At 42.8% G+C, this 27,906-nt stretch overlaps 5 protein-coding genes across 5 annotated transcripts; 1 reads left to right on the forward strand and 4 right to left on the reverse strand.

Moving 5' to 3' along the window:
* Window positions 1-1,790: 1,790 nt before the first annotated feature.
* On the reverse strand, window positions 1,791-5,192 carry LOC136425504 (uncharacterized). The gene is made up of 5 exons (XM_066414383.1): window positions 4,880-5,192; window positions 3,268-3,403; window positions 3,008-3,138; window positions 2,556-2,687; window positions 1,791-2,268 (listed from the first exon to the last, which is right to left on the reverse strand). Exons 1-5 carry the CDS (start codon window positions 4,974-4,976, stop codon window positions 2,099-2,101), a joined length of 666 nt encoding a protein of 221 aa, XP_066270480.1. The 5' UTR covers window positions 4,977-5,192; the 3' UTR covers window positions 1,791-2,098.
* Window positions 5,193-6,217: 1,025 nt separating this feature from the next.
* Window positions 6,218-9,311, forward strand: LOC136425515 (retinol dehydrogenase 16-like). The gene is made up of 6 exons (XM_066414392.1): window positions 6,218-6,479; window positions 6,653-6,887; window positions 7,000-7,079; window positions 7,554-7,735; window positions 8,465-8,628; window positions 9,063-9,311. Exons 1-6 carry the CDS (start codon window positions 6,387-6,389, stop codon window positions 9,290-9,292), a joined length of 984 nt encoding a protein of 327 aa, XP_066270489.1. The 5' UTR covers window positions 6,218-6,386; the 3' UTR covers window positions 9,293-9,311.
* Window positions 9,312-10,944: 1,633 nt separating this feature from the next.
* LOC136425117 (retinol dehydrogenase 16-like) lies at window positions 10,945-17,124 on the reverse strand. The gene is made up of 6 exons (XM_066413915.1): window positions 16,612-17,124; window positions 13,972-14,206; window positions 13,414-13,493; window positions 12,631-12,812; window positions 12,128-12,291; window positions 10,945-11,551 (listed from the first exon to the last, which is right to left on the reverse strand). The coding sequence occupies exons 1-6, from the start codon at window positions 16,702-16,704 to the stop codon at window positions 11,322-11,324; spliced, it is 984 nt and encodes a 327-aa protein (XP_066270012.1). The 5' UTR covers window positions 16,705-17,124; the 3' UTR covers window positions 10,945-11,321.
* Window positions 17,125-17,250: 126 nt separating this feature from the next.
* LOC136425115 (proteoglycan 4-like) lies at window positions 17,251-22,535 on the reverse strand. Its single transcript, XM_066413913.1, has 3 exons — window positions 21,866-22,535; window positions 19,062-21,488; window positions 17,251-18,763 (listed from the first exon to the last, which is right to left on the reverse strand). The coding sequence occupies exons 1-3, from the start codon at window positions 21,909-21,911 to the stop codon at window positions 18,624-18,626; spliced, it is 2,613 nt and encodes an 870-aa protein (XP_066270010.1). The 5' UTR covers window positions 21,912-22,535; the 3' UTR covers window positions 17,251-18,623.
* A 1,870-nt stretch (window positions 22,536-24,405) lies between these two features.
* LOC136425116 (collagen alpha-1(XXIII) chain-like) lies at window positions 24,406-27,612 on the reverse strand. Its single transcript, XM_066413914.1, has 5 exons — window positions 27,226-27,612; window positions 26,350-26,479; window positions 25,808-26,080; window positions 25,130-25,325; window positions 24,406-24,667 (listed from the first exon to the last, which is right to left on the reverse strand). Exons 1-5 carry the CDS (start codon window positions 27,523-27,525, stop codon window positions 24,574-24,576), a joined length of 993 nt encoding a protein of 330 aa, XP_066270011.1. The 5' UTR covers window positions 27,526-27,612; the 3' UTR covers window positions 24,406-24,573.
* Between the last annotated feature and the right edge of the window lie 294 nt (window positions 27,613-27,906).

The following is a 27,906-nucleotide window of genomic DNA, read 5'->3' on the forward strand; positions in this document are numbered from 1 at the left end:
CCGCGCTGTCTGATGGGTTTTACGACAGTTAACGTTTTGCGGTGGTGGAGCGACTACATAGAAGCCGCTGAGGAGGCTATTGACAGGATGATCTTGTCAGAAGTAGAAAAATTGCACTGCCAGTAGTAAAATTTTCACTGCTACGATCCTGTCAGCAGTATAAAAGTATTTGCACTGCTGACAAGATGTTTTCAGTAGCCACTTCCTGCAGTGCCGGAACATGAATAGAAGTATTTTATGATATAACGTCACAGAGAAGTAGTCAAGTTTCAGCTGTCCACATACTGTTATAGTTGTTGTCTGCTAAGTCAATTTTCTCTAACACTGTTTAAAATTTACCTTGCAAATTGGAAGAAACATTGTTGAATTAACCAATGACAAACGGTTATCTGCGAAAATGAATGTGTGGGTTTCGCCAATATTTTACACGGTATAAGTACAAGAGATCGTCTTTGACCTAAAACATCTTGTCAGCACCCAAGCTCTTGATCTTGTCGAACCGTATCGCTCTGAAAGTTCTTTAAGCTACCGTTCTGACCTTTCAGTCTCGCATCAAAGTTTCTCTCAGACCTTGGGGGAAACTGTAGATTCCTGTTACAAGAAAATCAAAGTGAACTTTTATCCCTTCTTTCATCTGTTTTATCATCAAAGATAGTGTACGGTCGGGATGTCGGAAAGTCCTTGCTTTAGTATTTACATTGAGAGTCTCCTACATGCCGAGAGATTTCTCTCAAGCCCTGGGTATAGGGAGGGATGGAGCCAGTAACAACAAACAGTTCCCCACAGAGCTCCTGATATTTCCTCTTGCAAGGTTATGGCAATACGCAAAACTGTCTCTGAAGCAGTGCTGTGGAGGCTTTAACGAGACGACAGGAAAAATCTGAGGAAAGGTTTTAGGAAAAACGGGAGCTATAATGCACTGTGTACAAGTTGGATGGCTGTATGTAGGTTGGGGTATCTTTGAAGTTTTCGAATTCCTTGCAAAAGCTGCCATGATAGACATTAGACAGAAGCAAAGTCAAGTTTCAGAACCTCGGATTCGACGGGAAAATCAATTTGGCCGACTGACATGAATGATGAGACGTATAACTATTTCATATTGAAGCGATAAGAATACGTTCTATATTTCTTTCATGACAAGCACCTGGCATCAATTGCAAGGAGAAGGTTAGAATAACAACCATCGGATGTTCTGTCTCTTTTGAAACGGACTCAAGTTTATGACATCGTCAAGGTCATCCACAAAGCAGAGTTTCTTCACCATTAAAAGAAATAAAAAATCCTTTGAACAAACGTGTCCTTGAGAGGTCACTGACCGCACGTGCCAGGACATTTGTAGAGACAGTTCTAATTTACGACACTCCGACCTTGTGCCGCAAGTCGGGACAAGTGTGTATCGTATGTTTGCCACATGTGTTCAGTGTCGGGCCTGTTGGCGACACGACACGGCATTCTTGGATATTTTGGCGGTCACGCACGGTTGATAAACATGTTCAGGTCAACGTATACGACAACGTGCTCTTGTAGGGCGAATTAATTTGGAATAAATCAGACTTCGACGATTGCTGCAGTTTCCTTACCAATCGCACGAGGTCGGCGTTTGAACGTATCAGACAACATAAATACACTGTGTTTTTGATGATTAAATTTAAGTCCTTGAAGTCACTTCCAGCCTAGTAATGATTTGTGCTCTCATTTTCTGACTAACCTAACTCGAAATGCAGATAGATCAGGACAATGTCACTGACAGCAACGACCAAATTGTTTATATAATTTTTTATTTCTTTACACAGAGTACCTGAATATCTTAATCACATTCTTCTCAAGCGTTAAATCTATGTACAGATGGAAATATTTTCTTATGCGATTTGCTTCTCTTTGAAACAACTTATCTACTCATTTCAATGCGCTAGAAAAGACCATCCACGTGATACTTTGTTTTCCAGTCCCAAATAGAACATCTCAGTTGTCTTGGTAAGCTGTTCTCTTATGATTTTTATTACGTCATTATCTGTAGCGTTTTACGCAATGATCTCTGCTTGATATAGCATCTATTTTCTGACGTTAGCCTTGACGTGTGCACACAGTTCTATGACGTCTAAAGCTTAGTTTCAAAGACCTCCTCCATGTCGTGTTCTTCCAGCAGTATGACGTCACCCATCTTATTTTGGAACCACAGTCGGTTGTTTCTCCTGTCCATGCGGGGCTGCAGCTGCAGTTCCGTTTTATCTCGGTAGGGCTTGGTTGGCAACGCCTTGGTCCTCTCAACTGTGCAAAAGAAGAAAAGGACAATATATTCATGAATACGGTTTGAGGGATGAGATCAGATCAGAGCACCAATCCTTGCCGAGACAACCTACAGACAACTATCCGAGTTCTAACTATTTGATATATATAAGAGCCCTGTCTTCCAGATCACACAGCAAGGTTTGTTGCTTGCAACTTAGAATATTTTCAGCGCATCTTCAGACAAAACATTTTTACTACTGCTAACTCATATGGCATCTGAATGGTGTCAATGGATAAGATATAAAGGTAAGATTCCAGAGCCTCACCTGTACAAGGGTTTTCCGGGGAGAACACCTTTTTCTCCGAGTCTGTCTTAAACTGTTTCCGAATAGCCCCAGAGTTTTGATCGGGAGCCAAACTATTCCTTTTGTACTCCAACTTAATCGAGTCAACTGAAACTAAAGGAGAACATCAGAATGTTAGCTCGGGCCATTCAAAAGAGACTTGTCCTAAGATAGGTCTAACGCAGAGTGGTACAGACTTACGTTCCTTTTGACCCACAACGTAAGTCATGTGTTTGAGTTTATTTTAGAAAGTCAGTTATCCTGCAGATTGCCACAGAGACGACCGACGAATCGGGATGCCTTCCTTTTTGTGTTGGAAAACATTTGCCACAATATTAGTTGAAAATTACCTACACAAATGGGCGTTTATGCTTTGCTCATAAAACCGTCGACGTCATTGTGATAATGAGTGTATCTTTGCCCTCCAAACGTACCTAAGTCCTCATCGTTTAAGGAGTACGTGCGAAGTAAGGAGTTTCGTCTGCTCCCATCATCCCCAGCGTCGGTTACTTTCGTTAAAGATCGGAACAAGTCGGGGATGTCGTCATCGCTGTAATGTCGTCTCCTGAAACGAATTGAAAATGCATTGCAATGCGCTGAGAGTTGAGGATTATGTTCTATGTAGCTAGTTACAGTCTTCAATGTTTTCAACTTTAAAAGACGCAAAAGGTATGAATCAGCCAATTGTCATCACCTTACTACGGTCACCATTTCCGTTGCCTTGGTAACCATGTCTGTTTCTAGGTTTGACAGCCTGTCAACCACAGCCTCGGCCCGGTGCACCAATCCCTGCAACCGACTGAATACATCGTCTATGTCTATGGACTGGTCTGTAAATTATTTAGAACATGAAATAAGTTAACAAAAGTCAAAACTAAGGTCATGTACCTCTTAGCACTATGCAAATATTAATATAAACTCTAAGGGTTTTGTGACAGTAAGATATGATTTAATTTTATTCCCAAGTCTATAAATACAGTGATGGGAATTGGCCAGCCAGAGATCTTCAATCCTAGTCATGTCATATTTCGCATAATGACAGCCTAGATGAATGTATGCCTGTTCCCCTCCCATTCTTCGTCATTTTGCCAACCCAGCCCCTAACGTACAGCAAGGAGGTTTAAATCTCTTGTCAACCTGCTTGCCTATTGAAAACAAAAAAAGGACGTACATGTCGTCACAACTCAACCAGTTCGACTAAACCTGTTGTAAGAGTTACGCCAGGGTGCTCGTCTTGTGTTGTTTAAAACCTGACAGACATGTTTGTCCTTCAGATGATCCATTCATGACTTGCTGTGACCTGAATACTGCCAGCACGCATGCTCGACGAAAGGGGGAGGGGGGCGGTTAGTTAGGCCGGAGTTGGATTGCTTGTCACAACTCGAGGACAAATATTTAAAAATTGTGACAATTTTTGGAAGTTGCAATAAACGTTTTTCGTGCTATCATTTTCGTGCTAACTCGGGGTAAGTCCACACTCAACTTCTTGAAATATAATAGGTTTTATTTGAACGGTGACAAAAACAGTGTCATAGTCCAGCTGTCTACGCTACTACAACGAGGAATCTCGCCATTATCGTCCCGCTCACACCCTACACCGTATTTACGTCATCCGATGTGTGCTAGGCATAAATCAACATTTTACTTCGTCAGGGCCGAATGATGCCCTTGTATAACCAGCTAACAGGCTTGTCATTGTCAAACATGAGCCTGAGCGAAAACACACCTTTCGCCACCCATGGTATTCAAACACATCACTCAAGAAAAGTTATATCTACGTTCCGTGTACTTACTAAGTTATGCCATTTGGTCAACTTTTGTTGTTTTTCATTGCTTTACAATGTGTGTGCATAGTCTCTACCAGACTAACTACGCCGGCTATAGGGAAAATATTTGCCAGGGTTTCACTTGAAGCCTAGGATTGCATATTGGACCCTCTCTCTGTAGCCGACTACCTTCATACAATTCACTCTATTTGACCAATTTCTACCATTTTCCCAGCGATCCGCGGGGCCTGGTAGAGGCTAGTGTGTGCATGATATAGACGCTGGGTTCACTTCTACCCCTGATCGAAACTAGAAACCGGGGAGGGGGGCTATCTGATCGGGGACGAAACTATCATGCTCACGGTTTTGGAAAAACCTACCGATACATTTTGTAGTTTAGCTCCAAATGCAAATATTGCACTGTTGTAGGAAATCTTTTTCTTTTTGAAAATTGTAATTCAAATGAAACTAAGCTCTGATCGCAAAAAATAGCAACAGCAAAGCATTGCATTCAATCGATAATGTATTTACTGTTATTACCTTCCTCTTGAGTTCCCCGCCTCTCTACCGTCTTGTTTGCCCCCTCGTCATCAACTGGACCCTGGTCACGACAACTCTCCGCCATTTTAACTCTCATTCATAAAACCTCTCTAGACGATTTTTACCATTAGTGGGGGGAAATAAAATCTTAACTGTAATGTAGTTGTTTTCTTCACACGCCTGCCTTTCCAGCCATCGGTTTACCGAATGTGACAAGCAATGGCTTATGATCTGTTGGTGTTGGGAGCTAGCCATGCAACCATGTCCATGTCGGGACGCAAATACCTTACTGCAAAAGATCGCACCCCGTGACGCTTAAACGCAAACCCGTTCTATAGAAGGCGGCACCGAAGGTGTCAACAACTTTGCATTAAGACCTCCGCCTAAAGCACTGAAATAGGGGTGGTCGAATCTTAAAGTATGCGAAGTTTTGGTCCGGCTTCTTGGGTATGCAAGCCTATGTAAAGTCATGGCAGCGTATCATTATCTTGTCCTAAAGTCCCTAGGCTTGCCGTCGTACATCCAGGACCTCCTGGAGCTTTGCCCCCGATCCTGACCATCATCCCAACGAAATTTTGCGTTGGGTTGGGAGTAGGCTGGAATCCATCCTATTCTAGCTCCACGATTTGCTCCTCTGATCGCATCTTAGACGAATGTGACTCTCACGAGTTTGACTTGTTTAAAGTCATAGTCAGCTGTCGCAGACGACTTTTGGAGGCAAGACTCCAACCAACTCCCAACCACAGACGACATTGCCTACGACTTAATCCCGACGACCATTGTCTGGAGATCGTCGGCACTGGGACCTTATACCCCACTGCTAAATCAAAAGATGATTTTCAATCCTGGAATTCACAATTAACACCGGAGGATTAATCAAAATTCCTATATCGTATTCAACAAGACTCCTGCTACAGCCCGGACCTTTGCGTAGTATGTTATTTCATTCATTTAGCTTTAAGTAGTAAGGTCGTGAACGTGGGAGAAGTGGTTGTAGTAACATCTGGAATGTGGGGCAAGCAGGTGTAGTGATATATTCCATGATTATCATAACAGAACGAAAGTCTGAGAATAGCCCTTCCAAATCAAAGTTAACTGTATATGGGCTTCAGCGACTCCTAGCGATACTTTGTGGAACTACAAAGATCAACTCACTCACAGGGTTATAAACCTTAATACAAGTCTATATACATATCTGGTTAATGATTTTCCCGTCGTATGGTCGACTGATAAGTCACCAATGACAAAGGACAAAGGTCAATATATGTATGCTAAGGTCACCTTAGCTTAAATATATAACAAAGCCATTCTTATGTTTTGCGAAGAGTCATGCTACAAATAGTTTTGATAGGTTACCTCAAGTTGAGCCAATACCTGTCTAGTATTGAACTGATAAGAAAATCTCGGAAACAATAGCTTTATATTACGCTGTTGTCATTCTCTTCGGAGAACCACGTGACTGGAAATCGTAAATATTAGTGTTTCAAGCTGAGGGAAGTTAGCGAACATGGAGGTTCTAACTGTGTTGGGACTATTGACTGCCTCGTGGGGTATGTATAGCGTTTGGATATGGTGGCGGGAGAGAAAAATGCTTCCAAAGGTACGTTGATAATTGTTAATCCTCAAAATTGGACAGGAATTTTGAATAGCAGTGTCAGAGAGGTTCTTACAACGTTTGCTGATATCGGAACGACACCAAAAGATGATGCAAGCACAGTTCAAATTGTGAACCGGCTTATCAGAATTTTATTTATGCATCTTTACCGTACCTAGCTTGTAGATAAATCAGTCCTGATCACGGGGTGTGACACGGGGTTCGGTAACCTGCTGGCTCGGCGGCTGGACCAGCTGGGTCTGCGGGTGTTCGCGGGCTGTCTGACCGAGGCCGGCGTGGCAGAGTTACGGCAGTCCTGCTCCGAACGGCTGCAGCCGATCCAGATGGACGTCAGCAGCTCAGACAGCGTACAGCAGGCTTTCCTAGTGGTGAAGAGTAGCATGGGGAGTAAAGGTATGCGCAACGATTCCTATGATAGTAGATCCCTCTGTGCATTTGTTTTTATCTTCTTGCCTCTCTCTTCAAACTTCGCATCAAATGTTGTGCTGCTACCTGTCACCTTCAGGACTTTGGGGTTTGGTGAACAATGCTGGGATCTTTGGACCAATAGGGAGCGTTGAGTGGCCTTCCATAGCAGAATACCAGGTAAAAAAAATGCCATGCATACATTTATCTTCTAGTGATATTCTATCCTATGGTCATAACTACATACATGTTGGATACAAAATACACATTTGTAAAACTAATGAAATTCAACTGCGCATGCGATGAACAGAACCACAGCGTTTCGTCCAATAAGCCGGTTCAGTGTTTGAACTGCGCACGCGCAATGTCGGTAATGTATCAAAGTTCAGACATAAACAGAACGCTTCTGGACGTTTATCAAGCATAGTAGGAACAGGAATTGATTACAAGTTAGGCCCTAGGGACCTTAAACTTTGACCTCTCGCATGCGCAGTTCCAACCGTAAAGTGGCTTATAAATCACCATTGTTTTCAATGACCTTCCAGCAACCGTTTCTAGGCTCCGTTAGCTTGTACATTGTACCTGCTTTGCAAAACTCTTGATGATAGACGTAGGGTGGGTATGTTAAACATCCATCTTTCAACTTCTCTCAAGGCTGTTTTAAATGTCAATCTCCTGGGTTTGATTGACGTCACCAGAACCTTCCTGCCCTTGCTGAAGAAGTCACGTGGTCGCGTCGTCAACGTCTCAAGTGTTGGAGGGAGGTTCGCAGCTCCATTTTCAACTCCATATGCTGTGTCTAAATATGGCGTCGAAGCCTTTTCAGACGCACTCAGGTGTTGGTCTTTATTTTTTTATCGTGATATAAGATTTTCTTGAGTTTCTACCAACTGATATTCGGTTTCAGCGTTGTCATATGCACCCCTACTGTTATTACCTTTCTTCTCCTGTCGGCTGGATACATTAATAAGTGTGCTCACGGATCCAACTACGCAAGTGCGGTGTGATGGGTGCTAATATAAATTTCCGACAAATAAACCAATAAACCAATAATTATAACCATCGTCGTCAAAGTCTGTTTTGTTCGTTGAAAATCTATAATGTGTACCGTTTTCACCACGTCTGCAGTACTAGCTAGTGGCGTGCTGTTGCTCTGTTGTGATTGCTGATTGACAAACAGCACTGTGCTTATTCGCCTCCACTGCACGTAATTTAATGGTCGCTATTGATCATGATTCCTCCTCTCGTTCGTGTTTTTCATATTTGCCAGGAAGCGTTCTTGATCAGTAACCAATATGATAAACGAGTCTTGTTACCTTTCCTCTCCTGTCGGATGGATGCATTAATTAGCGTGTTCACGGATCCAACTGCGCACGCCCGGTGTGATGGGTGCTAATGTCAAAGGTGAGGTGGCCTCTGTGACACAAACATGTCTTTGGACATGTACTATAAGTCAAGGGCCTGCACCTTTGATATGCGCAGTTAGATCCGTGGACGTTCTTATCATGCACGTCACAGACATATTCATTGGCTAATATTTATCTTAATTTTTTTGCATTGTACAGACGGGGAATGAGGTGCTTTGGGATCAGCGTGCACATCATTGAGCCCGAAAAATTCAGCACGTCGATCGTGCTGGAGGAGAACATTAGGAAGAGTTTGCATAGCACGTGGGAGTCCCTATCGTCAAAGACGAAAGTGGAGTACGGGAAGGACTACGTGGACGAAAGTGAGTGAGCCTTTATTGTTTGATTGTCTTCAGCTGTGTCTGTGTTGGGGTTCAACTTCTCGCCCTTGCGACCGAGGTCTGAATTGCAAGAGCTTGTAGTTGGCGGGACGTAAGTACATGGTTCTACATGTGACCTCAATAAGAGAGTGATTGCTTAGCTGTGGCCATGAAGTTCCATTCACGCCAGGGGAACCCCTCGAGATGTATTTTGGATGCAAACGTTTTTCATATCACCACAAATGATCGTGAAGCGGCGTATTTCTCAAACAGCGTCGTCCAAACTCTACGACATAATATCTCTGACAGATCTAAGATTAAACTTGTACAATTGACATCATTTACACTCACAACCATGCCAGATTAGCTAACTGTATTCTGTATACTTTAACTAGACATTGCCCTTAATCATCCTCACTAAATCTATCTTACCACAGTTGAAAAGGGATACAACGATGGTAGCTACAAAGACCCTGCCGTTGTTGCCATGGCAATGGAGCATGCGCTGTGTGCTGCCCATCCCAGAAGCCGGTACGAGGTAGACTGGGGTGCACGGTGGGTCGCGATCCCGCTGACGTGGCTGCCTACTGACTTGGGCGACTATGTGATTCGACTGTTGCTACCATGGATGACCCCCGTCCCTGCTGCTTGCAAAGAACGGAAGTGAACCGACACCCAAGTTATAGTCGCGCGCTTGGTTTAAATCAGAGAAGTGGTTCCACAGCTCTAGGGAGCGTTTAATTTTAGTTCCTTTGCAAGTGTAGCTTAGGTGCAAAGCAGCTAACATCCACGCTCTGACTGAACTTGAAGCTGTATCTACAGTAACTTGCTTATCCTCTACGTGTACGTATAACTTAAATGACGGACTTCATATTGTATATCAGAGTAGTTACTAGAAATGATTATTTACATCAGCGTTCGCGTTTCAGTGTAATTTATTTCGGGGGAGAAGGTAATTGGTTGATTTGATTTGTAAGAATGAAAATTTCAAGACTGTGCCTATGTAGCAACTCGGTGGTAATGAAGCGCCGACTAGTAATCCACGACCGTACTGTAGCCTTGGAACTGTCTGGCCTACGTAGACCGAAAAAAAGATGGCGAAGGGAAGGTACCAAAATCCTATGATAGCGTCGCCCGTCGATGTGAACGACTTTAAAATATTGGTAGCTTTCGTTAGTTTGGGTACATCTGTTTGATGGTAGAAAAAAAGCGTCGTTGACTTTTTATGATCAAGAAAGAAGTAGTTAGATCCCGGGGCAAATCTGGATATCGATATTCATTTATTACGTGCAATATATGATGTAAACAATGTAATCCTGCAACCATTTATGACTTAGTCAAAATCCCAGAATTCTTTAATTAGGACGTTTAGGCATTTGAATCGAGCCCTGCCCTCTACTGCGTTACATTGTACTGCATGAACAACAACAAAAAAGCCACATTGCTATCGACTCCATTCCAACTTTCCAAAATGATGCAAAGGCCTTTGCACTACCACATACACTGAAATATCTCAGAAGCATGTTGTCTAATGATAGTGCCCTACTTTGATATCTTACATGGGAAACAAGTAAATAAAAGAGCATCGTGTTGGAAACATGTTATCATATAATACTTTTGTTGTGTCAATAAAGATTGGGATATAATACATAGGTCTTCTTATACTTAATTTCTAGACTATATCTGTCAAAATATGTAATATTCTACAATCAAGCCAAATAGCATAGTTGATATTGATTCATAACTTTTGTAAGTTATCCTGTTCCCATCAAAATCAACAATCACCTCCAAAAGCTCTACCCTTTTCTTCTTTGATCCCCATCGAAATTTTATCTTATCATAACTTTTGCGCCATTGTGGGTGACTATGTTACACGTCGCTGATCTCTTATTAGCATGATTTCATTTTCATTATCTCGGTTATACATCTATATCGGTAGCCTGGTCCCAGTCTCTACGGGTCGGCTTAGGGGAGTTTTACCGGGCCCAGTCTGCTATATTGATACGTTTCTGTCAGCCTGTCTACTTTAGCTGCCATAGAGAGTTTCGCAGCATGTCTACTTTAGCTGCCATAGAGAGTTTCGACGCCACCGAAGAGCTAATTAGGCCAAGGCCGTAAACCCACCCCGAGCGGGCTAAATTGTCTGGGCGGGCGGGCATCACTCCCAGCGCCATAGAGATACCGGGGAGCTCCCGATGGTATGGTTTCCAGGCTATTATATCGGACGATCCCGTCTACATGTGCATACTAGTAATATGTTCTAATTGTACATCTGTTCTCTGGTGCCGCAGATATACTTAAATTGCTTGAGTACTCGAGTACGCCGCCACTAATGCATGAGTTCGTTTTGTATTTCGCAATTAAGGAACACAACCGTCGGCAATGCCAACACCATTTACCATGTATCAACGTACAGTAAAAAGATACTTATACTGTTCTACTATGATAACAGCACACTAGTAGTCACCCACATGTCAATTTACTGCTAGATAACCGCTAAGATGTGTTAATACCATGTGAAAGCACAAAGCATTGTCAAAGAACGATTTATCATTGTAAAGTTTTAAAAAAAGAAGCTTGTGTTGATTTTACTGTGATACAAGACGTATTAGTTGTTTGTTTCACGATTGTTTCACAGTTGATGTTTATTTTAAACAAAGTTCGGGGAAAACACCATTTACCATTCTTGCATGTCTTTATCTCTCCCCTTTACATGCAGCAGGCACGGGGGCCATCCATGGTATCATCACTCGTATGACGTAGTCACCCAGATCGGTAGGCAGCCAGGATATAGGGATCCACACAAGCCGCGTACCCTGGCCAACCACGTAACGGCTCTTGGGATGGGCAGCACACAGCGCATGCTCCATTGCCATGGTAACGAGGTTAGGGTCACCGCCTGCATCTTCGTTGAATCCCTTATGCACTGTGGCCAAATATACATTAGAGGTAGTGATTGAAATAAACTTGCCAATCAAAGATTTCAACTGCAGAAGTTAGACCACTAGCGCTATAGCATGACCATCGTACACTTGCAGTACCACTGCAGACTAACAGCAACTTGTATCGAATACATATACATACATCTGTTATTTTGAGAAGTTCGTATGTGTTTTTATTGTGTGATTATATTACGTTTGAATGGTGCATCATAACCACACCTGGGCAATTACTGTCGTATATGTTGATATCAACCGAGCAAGCTCGGAGATTTGCATTTAAGTCCCATGAATAGCAACCGTTTCTTTGTCTATTTGTCTAACAAGAAAATACATAAAACATTATACCATATAAACAATAGATAAAGTAGATGCAGGAGGAGGGGAACGATGTATACAGCTTATACTAGGCCCTGCTCCTCTACACTTAACCAAAATGTGTTGTAATTGATAGATAACATAGCGAAGTAACACAAAGAATATGGTAACTGACAATGTGCTTTGATATTCTAACCCCTGCAGCTGACTGCACCGATACAGATACCCTTCTACAGTTGACTCACTTTCATCAACGTAGTCCAGCCCATATTCCTTCTTTGTCTCCGGAGACTGCGATTCAAAGGTACCGTACATATTCCTCCTGATGCTCTCCTGCGCAGTTATCCCTGTGCTGAACTTGCCGGGTTCAACGATGTGCACAGTTACCCCAAAACACCTCATCCCCCGTCTGTATGATAAGCAAATACAGAAAATGTAAGCTAGAAAACTACGGTGTATGATTTGAAGGAAGAGAGATTATCATGGCTTACCTCGGCAACATTAATTTCCTTATTTCCTCGGCAACATTAATTTCCTTATTTCGTGTGATAAACTTCTTAGGCTATCAACAATTATACCAACAATGACTTCATCAGATCAACACCAAATCATAATCACAATGATCAACAACAAATCACAATGATACCAACAATGATACCAGCAATGACTACATCAGATCAACAACAAATTACAATCTGAATATTTGTAGACAGGTGGAGCAAGCTAATAAAAACGTTGAAATACAAACCTGAGGACATCTGAGAAACCTTCCACGGCAAATTTGGACACGCTGTATGGACCTTGAAAAGGAACAGCCACCCTTCCGGCACCGCTTGCGACGTTGACCACACGACCATGTGACTTCTTCAACAAGGGCAGAAATGTTTTGGTGACGTTGATCATGCCCAGTAAGTTGACATTTAAAACAGCCTGTTGGAAATATATAAATAAATATAGAATGATATGGTCGGGATGCACATGGCTGTCTTTGAAAAACATTATAAAAACAAACTCTACGATGAACGTGACTACCACAAGGAAAAAAGCGCTTTAGCGTAGACTTATTGAATGAATTGTAGTTCTTTTTATGAAGTATAGTGTTATATAATGTTATTGTAAGAAGTGTACAGCTATTCAATGAATTTTAATGAATTATGTCTCATACCCCAATTCAGCCAGGAAAGGCTGTGATGGTATGTGTGTTGCAAATAAACCAGTCATATAAGAATATGAATGCGAAAACACGAACAGACTAAAACCAATACCTCCCCGTGAGTAAGTAACCTTTTTCATTGACCCCATGCCCTGGAACGTCCGCCATGTCTGATAAACGACTTCTACCACCCCTGAACTCTACTTCCTGTCACCTTGCAACTCTGACCTTTGCGGTGACATCATCCTCCCACTCACTTCATGCCATTCTACTGACAATGTATTCGAATAGCTAAAAACACACAAGAACACAAACATACAGACACTTCGTTCACGGAGGCAAGACGTCTAAAGGGCTTTCAAGTAAAGTAATTTTTACCTGGTAATCTGCTATAGAAGACCACTCAACGCTTCCTAATGGCCCAAAGATCCCAGCATTGTTCACCAAACCCCAAAGACCTGAATACGATAGGTATGATTGTATGTTTTCACCATTAAAACTTTTGAACAAATGACGTTGAAAATATTATATAGAGCTGTATTCTAGAGCAGTTTGCATATGTATGTTTTAGAATTCCCGTATGCTTCCATAATGAAACCAAAAGAAAAAAAGCTGAAAACAAAAGCTGGTGAGTAGAACCATTTGAATGTGTTGGAAGTGTGTTGGTACACATTTGGAATGTGCACGGTACCAGTGATTTACCCAATCCTATGGTAAGGCGGAGACACTACAATGTGATTGGTCCATCTGCAGCCAATGAAGGCGCTTTGAGCTAATCAGGCATTTCATTCGAAGTACAGAGGTAGCACTATTTTCTTGTGAGTTACTATATACTAGTATGTTCTAGCAGTTTGAAGAGATCAGAGTTGAGAAAAAGGAAAGAAGATAAAACAAATGCGCAGAGGGATCTACTATCATAGGAATCGTTGCGCATACCTTTACTCCCCACGCTATTCTTCACCGCTAGGAAAGCCTGATGTACGCTGTCTGAGCTGCTGACGTCCATCTGGATCGGCTGCAGCCGTTCGGAGCAGGACTGCCGTAACTCTGCCACGCCGGCCTCGGTCAGACAGCCCGCGAACACCCGCAGGCCGAGCTGGTCCAGCCGCCGGGCCAGCAGGTTACCGAACCCCGTGTCACACCCCGTGATCAGGACTGATTTATCTACAAGCTGGAGGAGATTTTTTTAAAAATCACGTTATTCTATAGACACCTCGTGAAGACCCGCAGGCCGAGCTGGTCCAAACGCTTGGCCAGCAGGTTACCGAACCCCGTGTCACACTCCGTGATCAGGACCGATTTATCTACAAGCTGGATTCATGGAGTCAATAAAGATTACGCTATTTTAAATACTGTAAATCCATTTGATATTGCTGGTGGTAATTAATTATGTCCACATCAATTTTTCTACACTTGTCTGGCACATGTACCACAGTATTAATCACCCTAGAGGGGCAAAATGTACCACCAAAGATGGCATACCTGTATTATAACATAGGCTCACATCATGATGATAGAATTACAAAGACATAGAAAAGTTCAGAACCACCACCAAACTTTAATTTCTTCCCAAAAGGAAATCAATCAATCAACCATATTTCTCTGCAAGTTTTTGTGGAATTTCACGCGGTTCAATCTACGAAAAGTATATATCAAAATCGGGGAGATAAGCATTGACACTAAATGTTCTTAATTCACCCGTCAAAAAGTAGGAAAAATGAATTATAAGTTAGCCAAAATCAAGTCCAAATGTCCACCACAATATTTTCTAAACATGCCAAGCGCATGTACCACAGCATTTTACCGTAGAGGGGCAAAATGCACCACAAAGATGGAATACCTATACGTTTCTTGATCTTATAGGCCACACCACCCCCAGCCTCACTTTGGTGCATGACCCCCAGCTGACCACGGGAAATTCAAAATGGCCGCCGTATGAGCAATATGAGAAACTTCTTGAATATTTTTTCCCATTTTCGCATTTTCGGACATGACCCCGCGTTATTTCGCCCATAGCATTTCTGTTTCACCGCTCTAGCTTCTGCTGTCGCCGATACTGGCCATTCCATTCTGCGCTTCCGCCTTCTTTGTCTCCTTCCCTAGGTGTAACCCAACTCCTTTAGGTCTCGCATGCATGTTTTTTCCAGGTCAATGGTTGTCCTCCCCTCTTTCTTTTTCGTTGTGGGATCTAGGTACATGCCACCCAAGGGGGGTGGTCCTAGGCATCCTTACAACATGCCCTCATAATAACCTGGCATCCTCGCAACATGCCCTAATGATAACCATCGTACCCATGGCATCCTCACAACATGCCCTCATGATAACCATCGTACCCATGGCATCTTCACAACATGCCCTAATGATAACCATCGTACCCATGGCATCCTCACAACATGCCCTAATGATAACCATCGTACCCATGGCATCCTCACAACATGCCCTAATGATAACCATCGTACCTGTGCTCTGCGTGCTGTACTACAGGCTTAGTTGTTCTGCTATATGCCCCCCCCTCCGTATACCCTTTTTATGGGCACGTTAATGGGAAGTCGGCTAGTGACGCTACAAAATACCTCGTACTGTAACAGATTTAATTTGTACACTACACGTAGGTTGCAAACAGTGTTATAGCACAAAAAAAGAATGCTAATTCAACCCGGTGCCGTGCCGACATGCGAGTTACCACCAAAGCCTGGGCGATCCCACGGTACCAGAACTAGTCAACCTTCGTACATACCCTTGAAAGCACTTCTTTCTCTCGCCACCACGTCCAGGCGTTGTACACGCCCCACACTACCACCAACAGTACCAACACTGTCAGTACCTCCATCTTGTATGCCGGGACCAGCAATATGTCTACACAAGATGTTCAACGCAATGTATTGGGAGGAAGCGGTGTGCTGGGCTTCTCGATATATGCAAACCTCCTGCCCGTCAGAAAACGTGTTAGTTTGCCTCTTTTTTCCCGTGCTACACACGGCTAAACAACTTGCAACCTCTTTAGCTGAGAGCCTTTCAAGAGCCGTATTGTCATACGATAGGGTCATGATTGTTAGTACAGCTTACAACAAAAGGTTTCCTTCTGCCGGTGAGAAGGCTGTTGTCCCCGGTGAGATGATCATGTTTGGGGGGTCTGGGTTGGTACGTGAGTACAGACACAAGCATGTTCTGCCCCTGCCCTGAGGTTGCGCTTCAATAATATTGGGTGAAGTGAGGAAAGTCGTTTTCTGAAGGAATATTTTCTGAACGTTTCAACACGCTTACCTGAGGATTCTTGTTTTTGCATTTAGAAGCTACACATTTGTAAGAACTTCCAACCAGGTGACACTGTTGCTATGCTTTTGTGGTCTCAACCAATCCAATGCCATATCTATACGTACAGGTACGGAGCAAAGGAATTAGTGCTAATTTCCAAACTGTGTTAAATGAATCCATCTAGCTAGCCCAGCTACCCAGCCTCGCCATATCAGTTTCCCAGCCAGCTACCAGATATCTTTTGCGTCGTACCAACCTCTATGACACCACCATGTCGACAACATATGCACCTAGTCCTCTATCTGTAGATTTGGTACATACCCTTGGAAGCACGTCTTTCTCTCGCCACCAAATCCAGACGCTGTATATGCCCCACACTACCGCCAACAGTCCCAGCAATGTCAGAACCTCCATCTTGTATGTCGCAGCAATATGTCTACACAAGATATTCAACGCCTTGTTGTTGTGACGTGTTGTAACCTATTTGGAATGTGGTTGGACCGGTTTACGGGCAGCCATCAAACCGTGGATATTCACCTCACCTCACCTACCCCGTGACCTCAGCTACTCTAATGAAGCAGGATATTGCCGTGGGCAAAACTGAAGCTCGCTGAAAAATCGCCAGGAAGCGCTGCTGATCACACGCAATTGTTAAGGGCAACTTGTTTCGTCGCTGAGATGCATGTAGTACTGTTGATGAATACCTTTGGTCGATGGCAATTCCTCTTCCTTCTAATTTTACCACTAAATGTTACACAGTCAGAATAAAAGGTCAACAAAGATAATATTGTAATAACATGGGAAACCACCCTATGTGTAGAAGACGTGTAATCTTGGGTATCATTGATCTCCCTGAAACTGCAGCAGAACCTCTGATTTGTCTATCTCGTGTTCTGGGCAAGCTTAGGTCACGATTAGCTCTTGTTTATCGGTGCAAGATAACATGACACGAGACAATGGTACATCACTCAGGATACATTTATGTTCGCTCCTTCCACGATACAAAAATATTATATAGTAAAGTAGCGAATTCACCAAATCACAATGTAACCACGAAAATGTTAGTAATACAGCTTTAGTCTAACAAATCCAGCTGTTAACAGCTAAATGTAAGGCAATTATATATAAGTTTCTTCGAAAACGCATGTAGTTTAATGCATTGCTGCCTCCATTGAAATTTGAATAAAAAGCAGCGGGGAGAACATCATAATTTAAAAAAAATAACTATAATAGGATGGACGGAGTATTGAAATTACAGACAATGATAGAAGGCTTTCTTACTATTATACGTCACTACGTCACATTCTTGGCTATGATTATATGTGGCACTCCGGTAATACACATTGTAAACCTGAACATGTCGGAAAAGTGCTGAGAAGGAGACTAACAGATATATATATACAATCATTTTTTCATACCTGTACCTTGGTAAACGACAGCGGTAAGTTAAGATTCTATGCAAAATGTAAAACCATGTACAATTTAGAGAGTTATCTTGATCTTGCAGATTTTGATTTGCGCTCAGCCATTAGCAAAATTAGAGTTAGTGCTCATCCTCTTGAAATAGAGAGAGGCCGGTATAGAAAATTACCTATATACGAAAGACTTTGTAAGTATTGCAATACAAATGCCGTGGAAGACGAAATACACTTTATTTCAAACTGTTCATTTCATGATAATGCACGAAATGAGTTGTCTACCCAGACCACTAAAATCTATCCGAAATTCCCTAAGCTTACAGACAAAGAAAAGACTATTCTTCTTTTAACTACCAAAAACCCACAAATTATAGAAAAGGTGGGACATTACGTCTTCCATTGCTTACAAAAGAGAAGTCAAACCCTTCACTAGTTATAGACAATTACATTTGTATAATTCAGATAAGCAGCTTTTATACCTATTTTGTACACTGTTCTTTTATGTATGTTATTTGCATTTAGCCTTCGGGCATGAATTTGCAATAAACTTATTATTGTTTATTATATGCTATGATGCCACAAAGATTATACTGTAAATGCATTTAAGTTCGCGTGCTTTTATTTCGCGGTAGTGAGGAAATGGACTGTTCGCGGTGGTTTTAAGTTCGCGTTTGAAACAATAGCAGCGCCATAGTTAAAGGTGGGCAAAAATGTTTGCGGTGGTTTTAAGTTCGCGCTGAAAGTTCACCGCGAAAACCGCGAACATAAAACCACCGCGAAACATTTCTGCATTTCAAGTACAGTATCTGCATCCGGGACATATGTTACATCCGGGACATATGCTACACCCGATACGTCATCTACATTCTAATTCTGGCACTGGACGGATCACGCCTCCGGAGACAGTGGTTGTTTTTACACCCTCTGTCCGCGTCTCTGTCGAAGTTTCCCTTGAAGTTTCTTCCTGACGTCATCCTTGGCCTTGGACTTGTGCCGCTGCTGCCCTGGACTCGATTCTGGCCCAACGCCGTTCTGCTTGGTGCCGTCTGGAGGATCTGTGAGAAGACGATTGGGGATGTTATTGCTTTTGTGTGAATAGATTTGCCTTTATAACTTTAAGCTATACACATGTTCATAAAGTTAATGTAGTTTCTCTCTCCGTCTGTCTCACAACCTCTTTTACTTTACACTCACACACACACACACACACACACACAATCACACACACACACACACACACAATCACACAAACACACATACACACACACACACACACACACACACAGAGAGAGAGAGAGAGAGAGAGAGAGAGAGATGCACACACACGCACATAACGAACACATCTATACGTACCTTCTTTCACTATTGATGGGCCAAGGCTTGGGTTAGATGAGGACATGGCTATGGAGCTACTCCCCGTGGACGGTCGACTGACTGGTTTAACGTCAACTGACAACAGCTGGATTTTTGCAGTTGGGGATGGAGGCTCCTGATTCGTCGGTACTGGTGTGATCGCGGGCTCCTGATTGGACGGAATCGGCGAGAGGAGCTGTTGATTGGACGATGCTGTGGATGGGGACTCCTGGCTTATTGATGGTGACAGCTGATTGGACGGCGTCGGTGATGGGGACTTTTGGGACGATGGAGTCTGTTGATAGGTAATGACTGGGAACGAAGATCTTAGGCTACGCGGTGATCCAGTCGCCTTATTGGTCAAGACGTCTTCAGAGTGAGACTGTTGGTCAACGTCTTGGCTCTTTGTAGATTGGGAAAGGTTGCTAGCTATGTTCTTTTGTGGAGGCTGCGTATTAGACACTACAGTGTCCGTAGATGTGGACTGCTTTTTGGTAGAGATTTTGGGTAAAGACTGCTGATTTGTTGGCTGAGTTTCTGTCGATGTCGGCGGCTTTTGCACCTGTTTCTTCAGAGCAGGATACTGTATCTTGGGTAGAGCGGTAGGCGAGGGGGATTGTTTTTTGGCGGTCTTTGATGAACTATTCTGCTTTGGGGTTAAACTGCTTGTAGATGGGGATTTCTTTTTCGTTAAGGTACTTGGAGAAGACTCCTGGTTGGTTGCTAGGTTGTCTGCAGGTGACGATTGTTCATTGGTTGGGACTTTTGGCGAAGGCTTCTTATTGGTGGACGGAGCCTTTGTAGATTTAGATTGCTGGTGGGTTTGGGTCTTTGGTGGATGTTGTTGATTGGATGGATTCTTTGGACGTTGCTGCTGATTGGTTTTCGGAGCTTTGGCAGATACGGACTGATCATTAGGCGGGGCCTCCTGTGAAGGCTGTTGATAGGTTGGAATATTTGCAGCTTGCTTCTCATTGGTTTTCGGAGGGTTTGTAGATGCGAACTGTTCGTTGGTTTGGGTTTCCTGTGAAGGCTGCTGATTGGTTGGAATCTTTTCAGCTTTCTTCTCATTGGTTTTCGGAGGGTTTGCAGATGCGGACTGTTCATTGGTCGGGGTTTCCTGTGAAGGCTGTTGATTGGTTGGAATATTTGCAGCTTGCTTCTCATTGGTTTTCGGAGGGTTTGCAGATGCGGACTGTTCATTAGAAGAGGTTTCCTGTGAAGGCTGCTGATTGGTTGGAATCTTTTCAGCTTTCTTCTCATTGGTTTTCGGAGGGTTTGCAGATGCGGACTGTACATTGGTCGGGGTTTCCTGTTCGGAAGGCTGTTGGTCGGTGTTCAATGTCTTTGCAGTTGCGGACTGTTGAATTTGTGGAGGATGCTGATTGGAGAAGGCGTCGGGAATCGGTGAGTCTCCATCTACCTCAGCTGGTGACACAGCCCGGGACGAATTTTTGTCTTCCGGAAGCTCCTGTCCATCTGTGCTACCTTCAGCTTTCGCTTTAGCAGTACATATTTTAACCGATTCCTGCTCCACATTCTCATCTGGGTCAATCTGAGCGTTAAGACCTTCTATGTTGATAGGGGTGGATGCTGACTGTTTAGCTGAGATTTCCTCTTCGTTCGCGTGGTCATGAGAAACAGTTGTCGGAGATGGGGCGAGCGGAGGACTGTTAGTAGAGAACTGTTGTCCTAAGCCTGGTGTTTGCTTATCTGTGGCAGGCGTCACATCACACTTATGGCTTACAGTGATATCTGACACGACCTTATCGGCTTCGTCATCTAGACGGACTGTTGTGCTAAGTGGCGACGCCTCTGGGTCAATGGTTTCTCCATTTTCGTTAGGTTTGGGCACATTTGGGGTTCTTATGTCACTATTTGAAAGGTTCTCGAGGGCTTTGGTTTCAGGTTGGTTCACTTTCGAGAAATTGCCGTCGGCAGAATGCGTTTTGGACTCGTCAACAACAGTGGAAACATTTGTTGTTTCTACGTGATTTTCAAGCTGGGACTGGCTATTGTTTGTTTTGGTGTTGTCGTCCGTTTTCTGCGAAGAATTGGCGTCTTCTGTTGATACACCATTTTTGTTTGTGACACCTTTGGCAGTTGTCTCGAGATTCACGTAGCTTTTGTCACCTTTGACCTTTGGAGAACCTTCGCGATCTTGTAGCGTTACAGCGTTTTCGGACGAACATTCGTGTTTTGACGTCTCTTGTAAAGTTTCTTCACTTGAGAGCGATGATTTCGACGTAGGACTGACGCTTTTCCCGCCATTTCTACCACGCTGTCGAGCGACAGAGGCTATGACCGTTGCCTTGGTAACCAGGTCGTCGTCCAGGTCAGCCAACCTGTTGACAACAGCCTCTGTTCGAGACACCAGATCTTGTAGTTTTCTAAAACCTTCTTTTGCCTTTGCAGACCTACACCTGTCTAGAATAAAAACAAATATTTTTTTTTTCAAAAGAAGAACCGTATCAAATATTTTTTTCCAAAGTCATTTACTTCGTAGACTCAATACAACCGAGCAACAGACAAGGATATACATCTTTCAGAATTAGTTGTTAAAACAGTTGTTGGTAAGAAACATGGCCTTGTGTTATGTAACTTAAAGTATATACTAAAACACATGTATGCACGCATAGGCATGTTCGTCACATTTAAACAGTGGAAGACCATATCGTACGACTCAACTGCCGCACCGACACACTATATGGCGTAACCGGTAATTTCTACACAACACATAAGTACTCCTAACAGACAGCATTGCTTATGAAAGAGGGTACACAATAGATGAGATTTACACGTACCTTTGTCACTTCGCTTCGCGTCTTGTTTGTTGCGTTTATCAGACATTCCGATGCTTGTCTTGTGATGGGAAGACGCCCATTTTTCAACCACCTAAACGAGGTAAATCCTGTCGTCTGACTGGTTTCTTTCCGTCGTCCGGACGGGATTAAAGTTTCCCGTCTTGCGTTGTGGTAATTTGCCACTAGAATAGCCTTGGGCGGAGTATTTTCTTTCAATTAAAACAAACCCAGTGGCGCATAGGTGAACTCTTCGAGCCTCGCTAGCGCCGGAGTCTGAGTGATTGTTCGTTATCATCGACTGTTGAAGGATTGTAGACCCAAGGGTTGCTTTGTACACAGGTCTTTGGGGTTTAGACAATAAGGGAAACTACCCAGGGGGTGTCGAAGTACATGTACTGCACACTTACCTTTGTAAAAGAAGCCTACTACGGTCACCTTTACCTTTCTATGGGGACGAATTCATGTAAATTTGTTCAGACAAAGGCGACTTTTATGTACAAGAAAAACATTACGTAGGAAGCATTTACCTACGTCACCGGAGACCGGTTTGCCTTTCAAGATTTGTTATGCTATTTTTGTAAAGGAATTTTCGAGCTGCAGGGAATTTGGTTTTGTACAAAACAAGAACGACCGGAGTTCCGGTTCAAGAGAGTCAACCTTCGTTGGACTTGTTGCTGAAGCCCCTACCTTGCTCACTGGCATGGACCCGCGGCACGTTGGCGGTGTTGCTGCGTCCGAAACTGGATTTGTGTTACCCTTGATTTTGTAATGGAAATACCATGCAAAATGTACAACTATGGTGAAGAAAAAACACTGAGCTTAAAATATCCGCCGTCAAATCGTGAGGACGCAGCGAGGTCGCCAACCGTACCGCAGGTCCAGTGAGCATGAGATAGTGGCTTTTGTGTTAAAGTTTTAGCTTTGATTTCATACGTGATTGGGTACGTATAGTCTCCTGATAGCCATGCTTGTAACAGAAAAACGCTGTGTTTACAATGATGTTACGTCATTTCATGTGTGTGCACAAAGGGATATGTATCTTTACACATTCAACAACAATAAAATGCTAAATACTGATTACATGTAGACACGTATCATCATAATAATACGTTTTATTGCAAGTTCTTGCCCGTATGCTAATTGCATGTACATGTAACATGGAAGGACGGACAGACAATTGGTAACAATATAGCATGTGACTATTCTGGTCCAAATACTAACACTAAATTCTAGCTTATTTGGGTTTTGACTTCTTTTTCCGAGATTTTGGAAGACGAATGATCCCACTTTTTCTGTAATGTGTGGGTTTTGTGATGTATACATTTCTGAAAAGGCTGTTAATGTAGTTGGTATGCTGATAAGGATGATAGTGCCACCGGGACAGTTTGTATCTGAATTACCGGACTGCTGCTTTGATAAGTTCTTTCTTCGAATCATTCATGCGATGTGTCACACGTTACATTACATTAGACAGGGACCAAAGGCTAAGAATTTCGTAAAATTGCCCCTAAGCAACTGAGAAATTCTACATTGTCTGCCGTTAATTGCTTGTAATTATCTGGTATCAAATGTCGACAATTAGTGCAATTGTCCCCTTAGGGCCGTCATTTATATAAAAATCAAATATTTCTGTTGTTTTCTGTTACAGCTTTTGTGTTTTCTTGTTTTCTTTCTCTCAAATGTTTTCAGTAAGATTTTACCCAAGCTTTTGGCTCCTCTTTCTATTTCAGTTGACCGGTCGACGTTCCGCATTCAAATAGGGTAATTAAGGTTTTTAAATCTGGAAGCAGAGAATACGTGCACCGTACTCAAGGGTTTATCTAACAGAAAGCACCCTGGCTCATACAATATCATTTTCTATGTGTAAGATCATTTCCAATGTTTCATAGTAATCGGCCTTAAATTCTATAGCTTCTGCTGTATTTGCTGTTTCCGTAATATCGCATTCCTACCGGAGTTACAGACTCTTTATGGACCTCTTTCAGAGAAACTTCGTCCTTTCTGTCTTTTATATATGTCACGTTTCTGACCTACCACCCATATATATATCAGAGAATAACACATATTCTGGAACGAGCCTTGTTCGGACAGTGGGGATAAATTTCAACTAGCTTGGGATCTATTAGATAATAACCTGTATGGCCAAGAAGTCACTGACAAGTTGAAACAGGTGGAATCATAATAAGAAGGATTGAATACATCATATCTGCATGTATGTAAACCTGCAAAAGGAAGATTTTATTATTATGTTGCTTTTGAAAGCGTTGCGTCATTCACAAGAAACTTTTTGTCATCTGTGTATCTCTATTATATTGTATCTGACCCTTACCTCTTCCCTCATGACCTCAATGAAAAGCGGCCTGCGTGCCGATTTGAGCTTATCATGAATAAACAAAGGTTCAAACAAAATCAAAACTGTCTTGTTTGAAATGAAGGAAAATAACCTACAAATTGTTATAAAGACACAGACTGAAAACAAGGCTATAATCCACATAGCTTCCATTGTTTTCAAATGCAATAGATATGATATAAGAGATTTGTTTACAATCAAACTGGAATAAGTTTAGTCTTAAATATGTTGTAATAAACTGCGTACACCAAGGAGTTTGAAATACAAAGATAACGGACAAGCTAGTAGAACCATATACACGAAATTAGATCACAAAATAAGCCTCGACACAGCTGGGGCTGCCCCTCCTGTTCGTTCCTCAGTCGCAAATGCTGAGTGTGCGGAAGCACCAGGCGTCGGCGGCAGAGAGCTGTGTACCACAATTGTTGACCTGAACGGATCCACATCCCTGCCTAGGAGTGACCAACAGTTTATATAAAGGACGAGTGGAAAATCATTTTAAGGACTAGTTGAGGAAATATATAATATAAAATAGAGAGAGCAAGCGAGAGAGCGATGTAGATATAGATATATGAGACATATATATTCGATAGATTTGTTTAACGTTGTTACAGATATATATATAGATATATCCTGTATCGCTATCTCTCTATCTCTCTATCTCTCTATCTATCGATCTATCTCTCTCTCTCTCTCTCTCTCTCTCTCTCTCTCTCTCTCTCTCCCTCTCTCTCTCTCTCTATATATATATATATCTATATATATATATATATATATAGAGAGAGAGAGAGATAGATAGATAGATAGATAGATAGATAGATAGATAGATAGATAGATAGATAGATAGAGATATACATCTATGTTATATCCCATATATCCTGTATCACTATATAAAGTGATTATAAAGTACCAACCTGGCTCTCTGTGTGGGATAACGAGCAGTACCGTCCGTCAGCCACCCGCATGCGCATAAATCCAGCCCGTCCTGCCAGGCCTCGTACAGCTGGTGGTAGGAGGCGAGGGTAGCACCCTTCTCTGCGCATGCGTGTTTTGCTTCGTCCAAGTCATACTTATACGTACCCGCTGGTGACCGTTGATGGAAGATTCGCCCTGCAAAACAAGATGGTTCACTGTGTCACCTTAGACACTAGATGGAGATCGACAGAAGTTGGATCGACCCTGGACCTCATAATTGGAATATCATGCCAAATGTAACAGTATGACTGAAAAGACAACAAAACAGATGAGCGATTCGTTTTTTTAACAATGATATTCTTTGTCAAATCGCTCGGTTGTGGCCGGCATTCTAGTGGAGTTGGGGTGAAACTGCTGTTTCCAAGTTCTCTGCTTTTGAAAGAAGGCTCGGTCATGATCAATAGACAAGTCCACGCTTGCGCGGACTAGTGTCAGTTTTGGGATGTAAAACTGGAGGTTTGTTTAAGTAGTAGATAAAACAGATGAAACTTAATTTACAGCTAGTCATATTGGTATTCTTCACAAACTGGTGATGCTTGTCCTAGCGGTGTCACGGTTGGGACGCGGCAACATCACCCTCAGTAGATAGGAAGTATTAGCTGTACGTTGATATTTACCTAATTTGGGTGTTGAGCTACATAGTTCGGTTTTTAGCTGAGACAGCCCAGTCGCAGGTGTTCCAGGGACTCCATCGATGCCGTTGCGACCATCTGATCCACTGGGTCCGGGCGGCCCCTGGGATCCGGGCTGCCCAGGCGGCCCGGACGGCCCGGTACATGGCAAGCCTGGTGACCCTGGGGGTCCTGCAGGTCCATCACGACCGTCCCTCCCAGGCATCCCGTCGTGGCCTGCTTGTCCGTCTCTTCCCGGAGGTCCTTGAATACAGCTGCCTGTGTGGGGTATAGTATATCATGTAAGTAAACACTTTTTCTTTGATAATGTTCTTTGCGTCAGATTTTTTTGTTCTATATTGTTGACCAAAGTCAGATGCAGACATTACAAATGTTATTTTGTAAAGGATGTAATGGCAAAAAGACCTGCCAATATACCAAAACACACTCTTACAAAGTAAATATGAATGTGTAATGGTTGGTTTTGGCAGGGAGAAAAGTTTTGGATATACTTATCAAGAAATGGAAATATAATACTTGTGCAGTACCCCCAAATGGTAGAGTTACTGAGTTGGCTGCTCTCTTCGCCCTGCGGCGGCTCATGGGATCAGGCGGCCGGTCACTGTCGTCAGCAACAGTGCGGAGCGCCTCCGGGTGAAACACTGCAGCGTCACCTGACTGGAAGAAATTAAGCAAAGACTGCAACCACTCAGGCACAAGTAACACGTCTTAGTGTCTGTGTAGACATTTTCACGACAGTCTAAATTGGTACATATTTTTTCCCAACCGAGTGTCACAATGTTTATAATTGAGACACTCAGTTGCGAAATGGATTTTATATCTAAAATTTAAAGAGAACTAAAGATACCTTCAGTCACAGAGATCTGTTTAAAAATTACTCAAATGAATAAATTTAGAAAAGCACCAGTTAGAACAGTTAGTATCCCTGTCTTTATAGCTCCCTTGAAACCCGGGCAACATTTGAAAACAACAAGCTGACAGAACAAACTGGCATGCCCTCTCCACATAGTTGACTCGCTTTATGTTGTCAACACTTATTCCACTTCATTAGCCTCTGTAACAAATACTGACTGTAAATTCTGTTATTTTAGCAGGTATTTTATTTCTCTATCGGAGAGAAATGTATTTTTCGTGGTGATCTAAGTTCACGGCAGGAACAATAAGGTACTACAGAAACATGTTCGCTTTGTTATGATTTCGCTAATGGGAGGCACTGCAGAAACCGCGAAAATAAAGCAACTGTGAAAGGTTCCAGATTTACAGTACACCTTCAGGCATTAAAAACTCACCAAATGCATTCCTTTCATTATACTTTCTGCAAGATAGGGATTAAACATAACTGACTCAAATGTTTTTATCCAAGATGCACGAGATAGAGAATGATAACTGTGTACTAGTGATACCTCGACATTCTTCATACGACTGTTGGCACCCAACGTCCCTTCCTTTGTCAGGGCCTCCAACGAAGCCATACGCTCAAGGAGTTGGTTTTGGAGTCTTGTCTCTAGAGAGACGATCCTCTCATTGAGGTGATAGTTCTGCAGTATCACCGCCACCAAGGCCGTCACGCTCAAGACCACTGCTACGGCGCAGGCGGTCTGAACCCCCGCCGAGCGGACACGGGCCCGTCGGTCTGCATATACCGGACCTGCAAACGTCAGGTCACCCGCCATGGGGTGCGCCATCAACTTGTCTTTGCTCATTTTATACAACTAATGGACACTAGCAATGAATCAGGTGCCTTGTTCGCTACAGTCTTGCTACATGCAAAGCCCCGCAACGACTGAATATTTTTCAGAGAAGGCGTCTGTACTAACTGGTACAAAAAGAAACGGGGATTCCCCTGTACTTTTTCTGTGGACATTGTCGTTCCCCATTGGTTGTCTGCTTCTGCTGTTTCCTCATACGTCATGTTTGTGAATATATAATGACCGTTTGACTGTGTTTCGTGGAAGTCTATAGTGTTTCTTTTGAAATTACATCATCGCACTCTCCCCATACTGATCGAAAACTTGCCCAACTGGTACGTCACATTGTACCTCAAGCGTTAAATCTGACCTCAAACTATGCATGTACGTGTGTAA

Source organism: Branchiostoma lanceolatum, chromosome 19, assembly GCF_035083965.1.
Source record: "Branchiostoma lanceolatum isolate klBraLanc5 chromosome 19, klBraLanc5.hap2, whole genome shotgun sequence".
In the NCBI taxonomy this organism is placed as follows: domain Eukaryota; kingdom Metazoa; phylum Chordata; class Leptocardii; order Amphioxiformes; family Branchiostomatidae; genus Branchiostoma; species Branchiostoma lanceolatum.

Coding starts and splice junctions, on each gene's coding strand:
- LOC136425504 (XM_066414383.1), bottom strand. CDS start 4,976: ATGAGAGTTAAAATGGCGGAGAGTTGTCGTGACCAGGGTCCAGTTGAT. Junction 3,404..4,879: donor GCGGGGAACTCAAGAGGAAG/GTAATAACAGTA, acceptor AATAATTTACAG/ACCAGTCCATAGACATAGAC. Junction 2,269..2,555: donor CCCGGAAAACCCTTGTACAG/GTGAGGCTCTGG, acceptor TCTTTTGCACAG/TTGAGAGGACCAAGGCGTTG.
- LOC136425117 (XM_066413915.1), bottom strand. CDS start 16,704: ATGGAGGTTCTGACATTGCTGGGACTGTTGGCGGTAGTGTGGGGCATA. Junction 14,207..16,611: donor AGAAAGACGTGCTTCCAAGG/GTATGTACCAAA, acceptor AATCTCCTCCAG/CTTGTAGATAAATCAGTCCT. Junction 11,552..12,127: donor GCTGGACTACGTTGATGAAA/GTGAGTCAACTG, acceptor ATTTGGCCACAG/TGCATAAGGGATTCAACGAA.
- LOC136425116 (XM_066413914.1), bottom strand. CDS start 27,525: ATGAGCAAAGACAAGTTGATGGCGCACCCCATGGCGGGTGACCTGACG. Junction 26,480..27,225: donor GTCGTATGAAGAATGTCGAG/GTATCACTAGTA, acceptor AATTTCTTCCAG/TCAGGTGACGCTGCAGTGTT. Junction 25,326..25,807: donor TAGCTCAACACCCAAATTAG/GTAAATATCAAC, acceptor CTTGTTTTGCAG/GGCGAATCTTCCATCAACGG.
- LOC136425515 (XM_066414392.1), top strand. CDS start 6,387: ATGGAGGTTCTAACTGTGTTGGGACTATTGACTGCCTCGTGGGGTATG. Junction 6,480..6,652: donor AGAGAAAAATGCTTCCAAAG/GTACGTTGATAA, acceptor TACCGTACCTAG/CTTGTAGATAAATCAGTCCT. Junction 8,629..9,062: donor GAAGGACTACGTGGACGAAA/GTGAGTGAGCCT, acceptor ATCTTACCACAG/TTGAAAAGGGATACAACGAT.
- LOC136425115 (XM_066413913.1), bottom strand. CDS start 21,911: ATGTCTGATAAACGCAACAAACAAGACGCGAAGCGAAGTGACAAAG. Junction 21,489..21,865: donor CGCGAAGCGAAGTGACAAAG/GTACGTGTAAAT, acceptor TTTTTATTCTAG/ACAGGTGTAGGTCTGCAAAG. Junction 18,764..19,061: donor CCCATCAATAGTGAAAGAAG/GTACGTATAGAT, acceptor GTCTTCTCACAG/ATCCTCCAGACGGCACCAAG.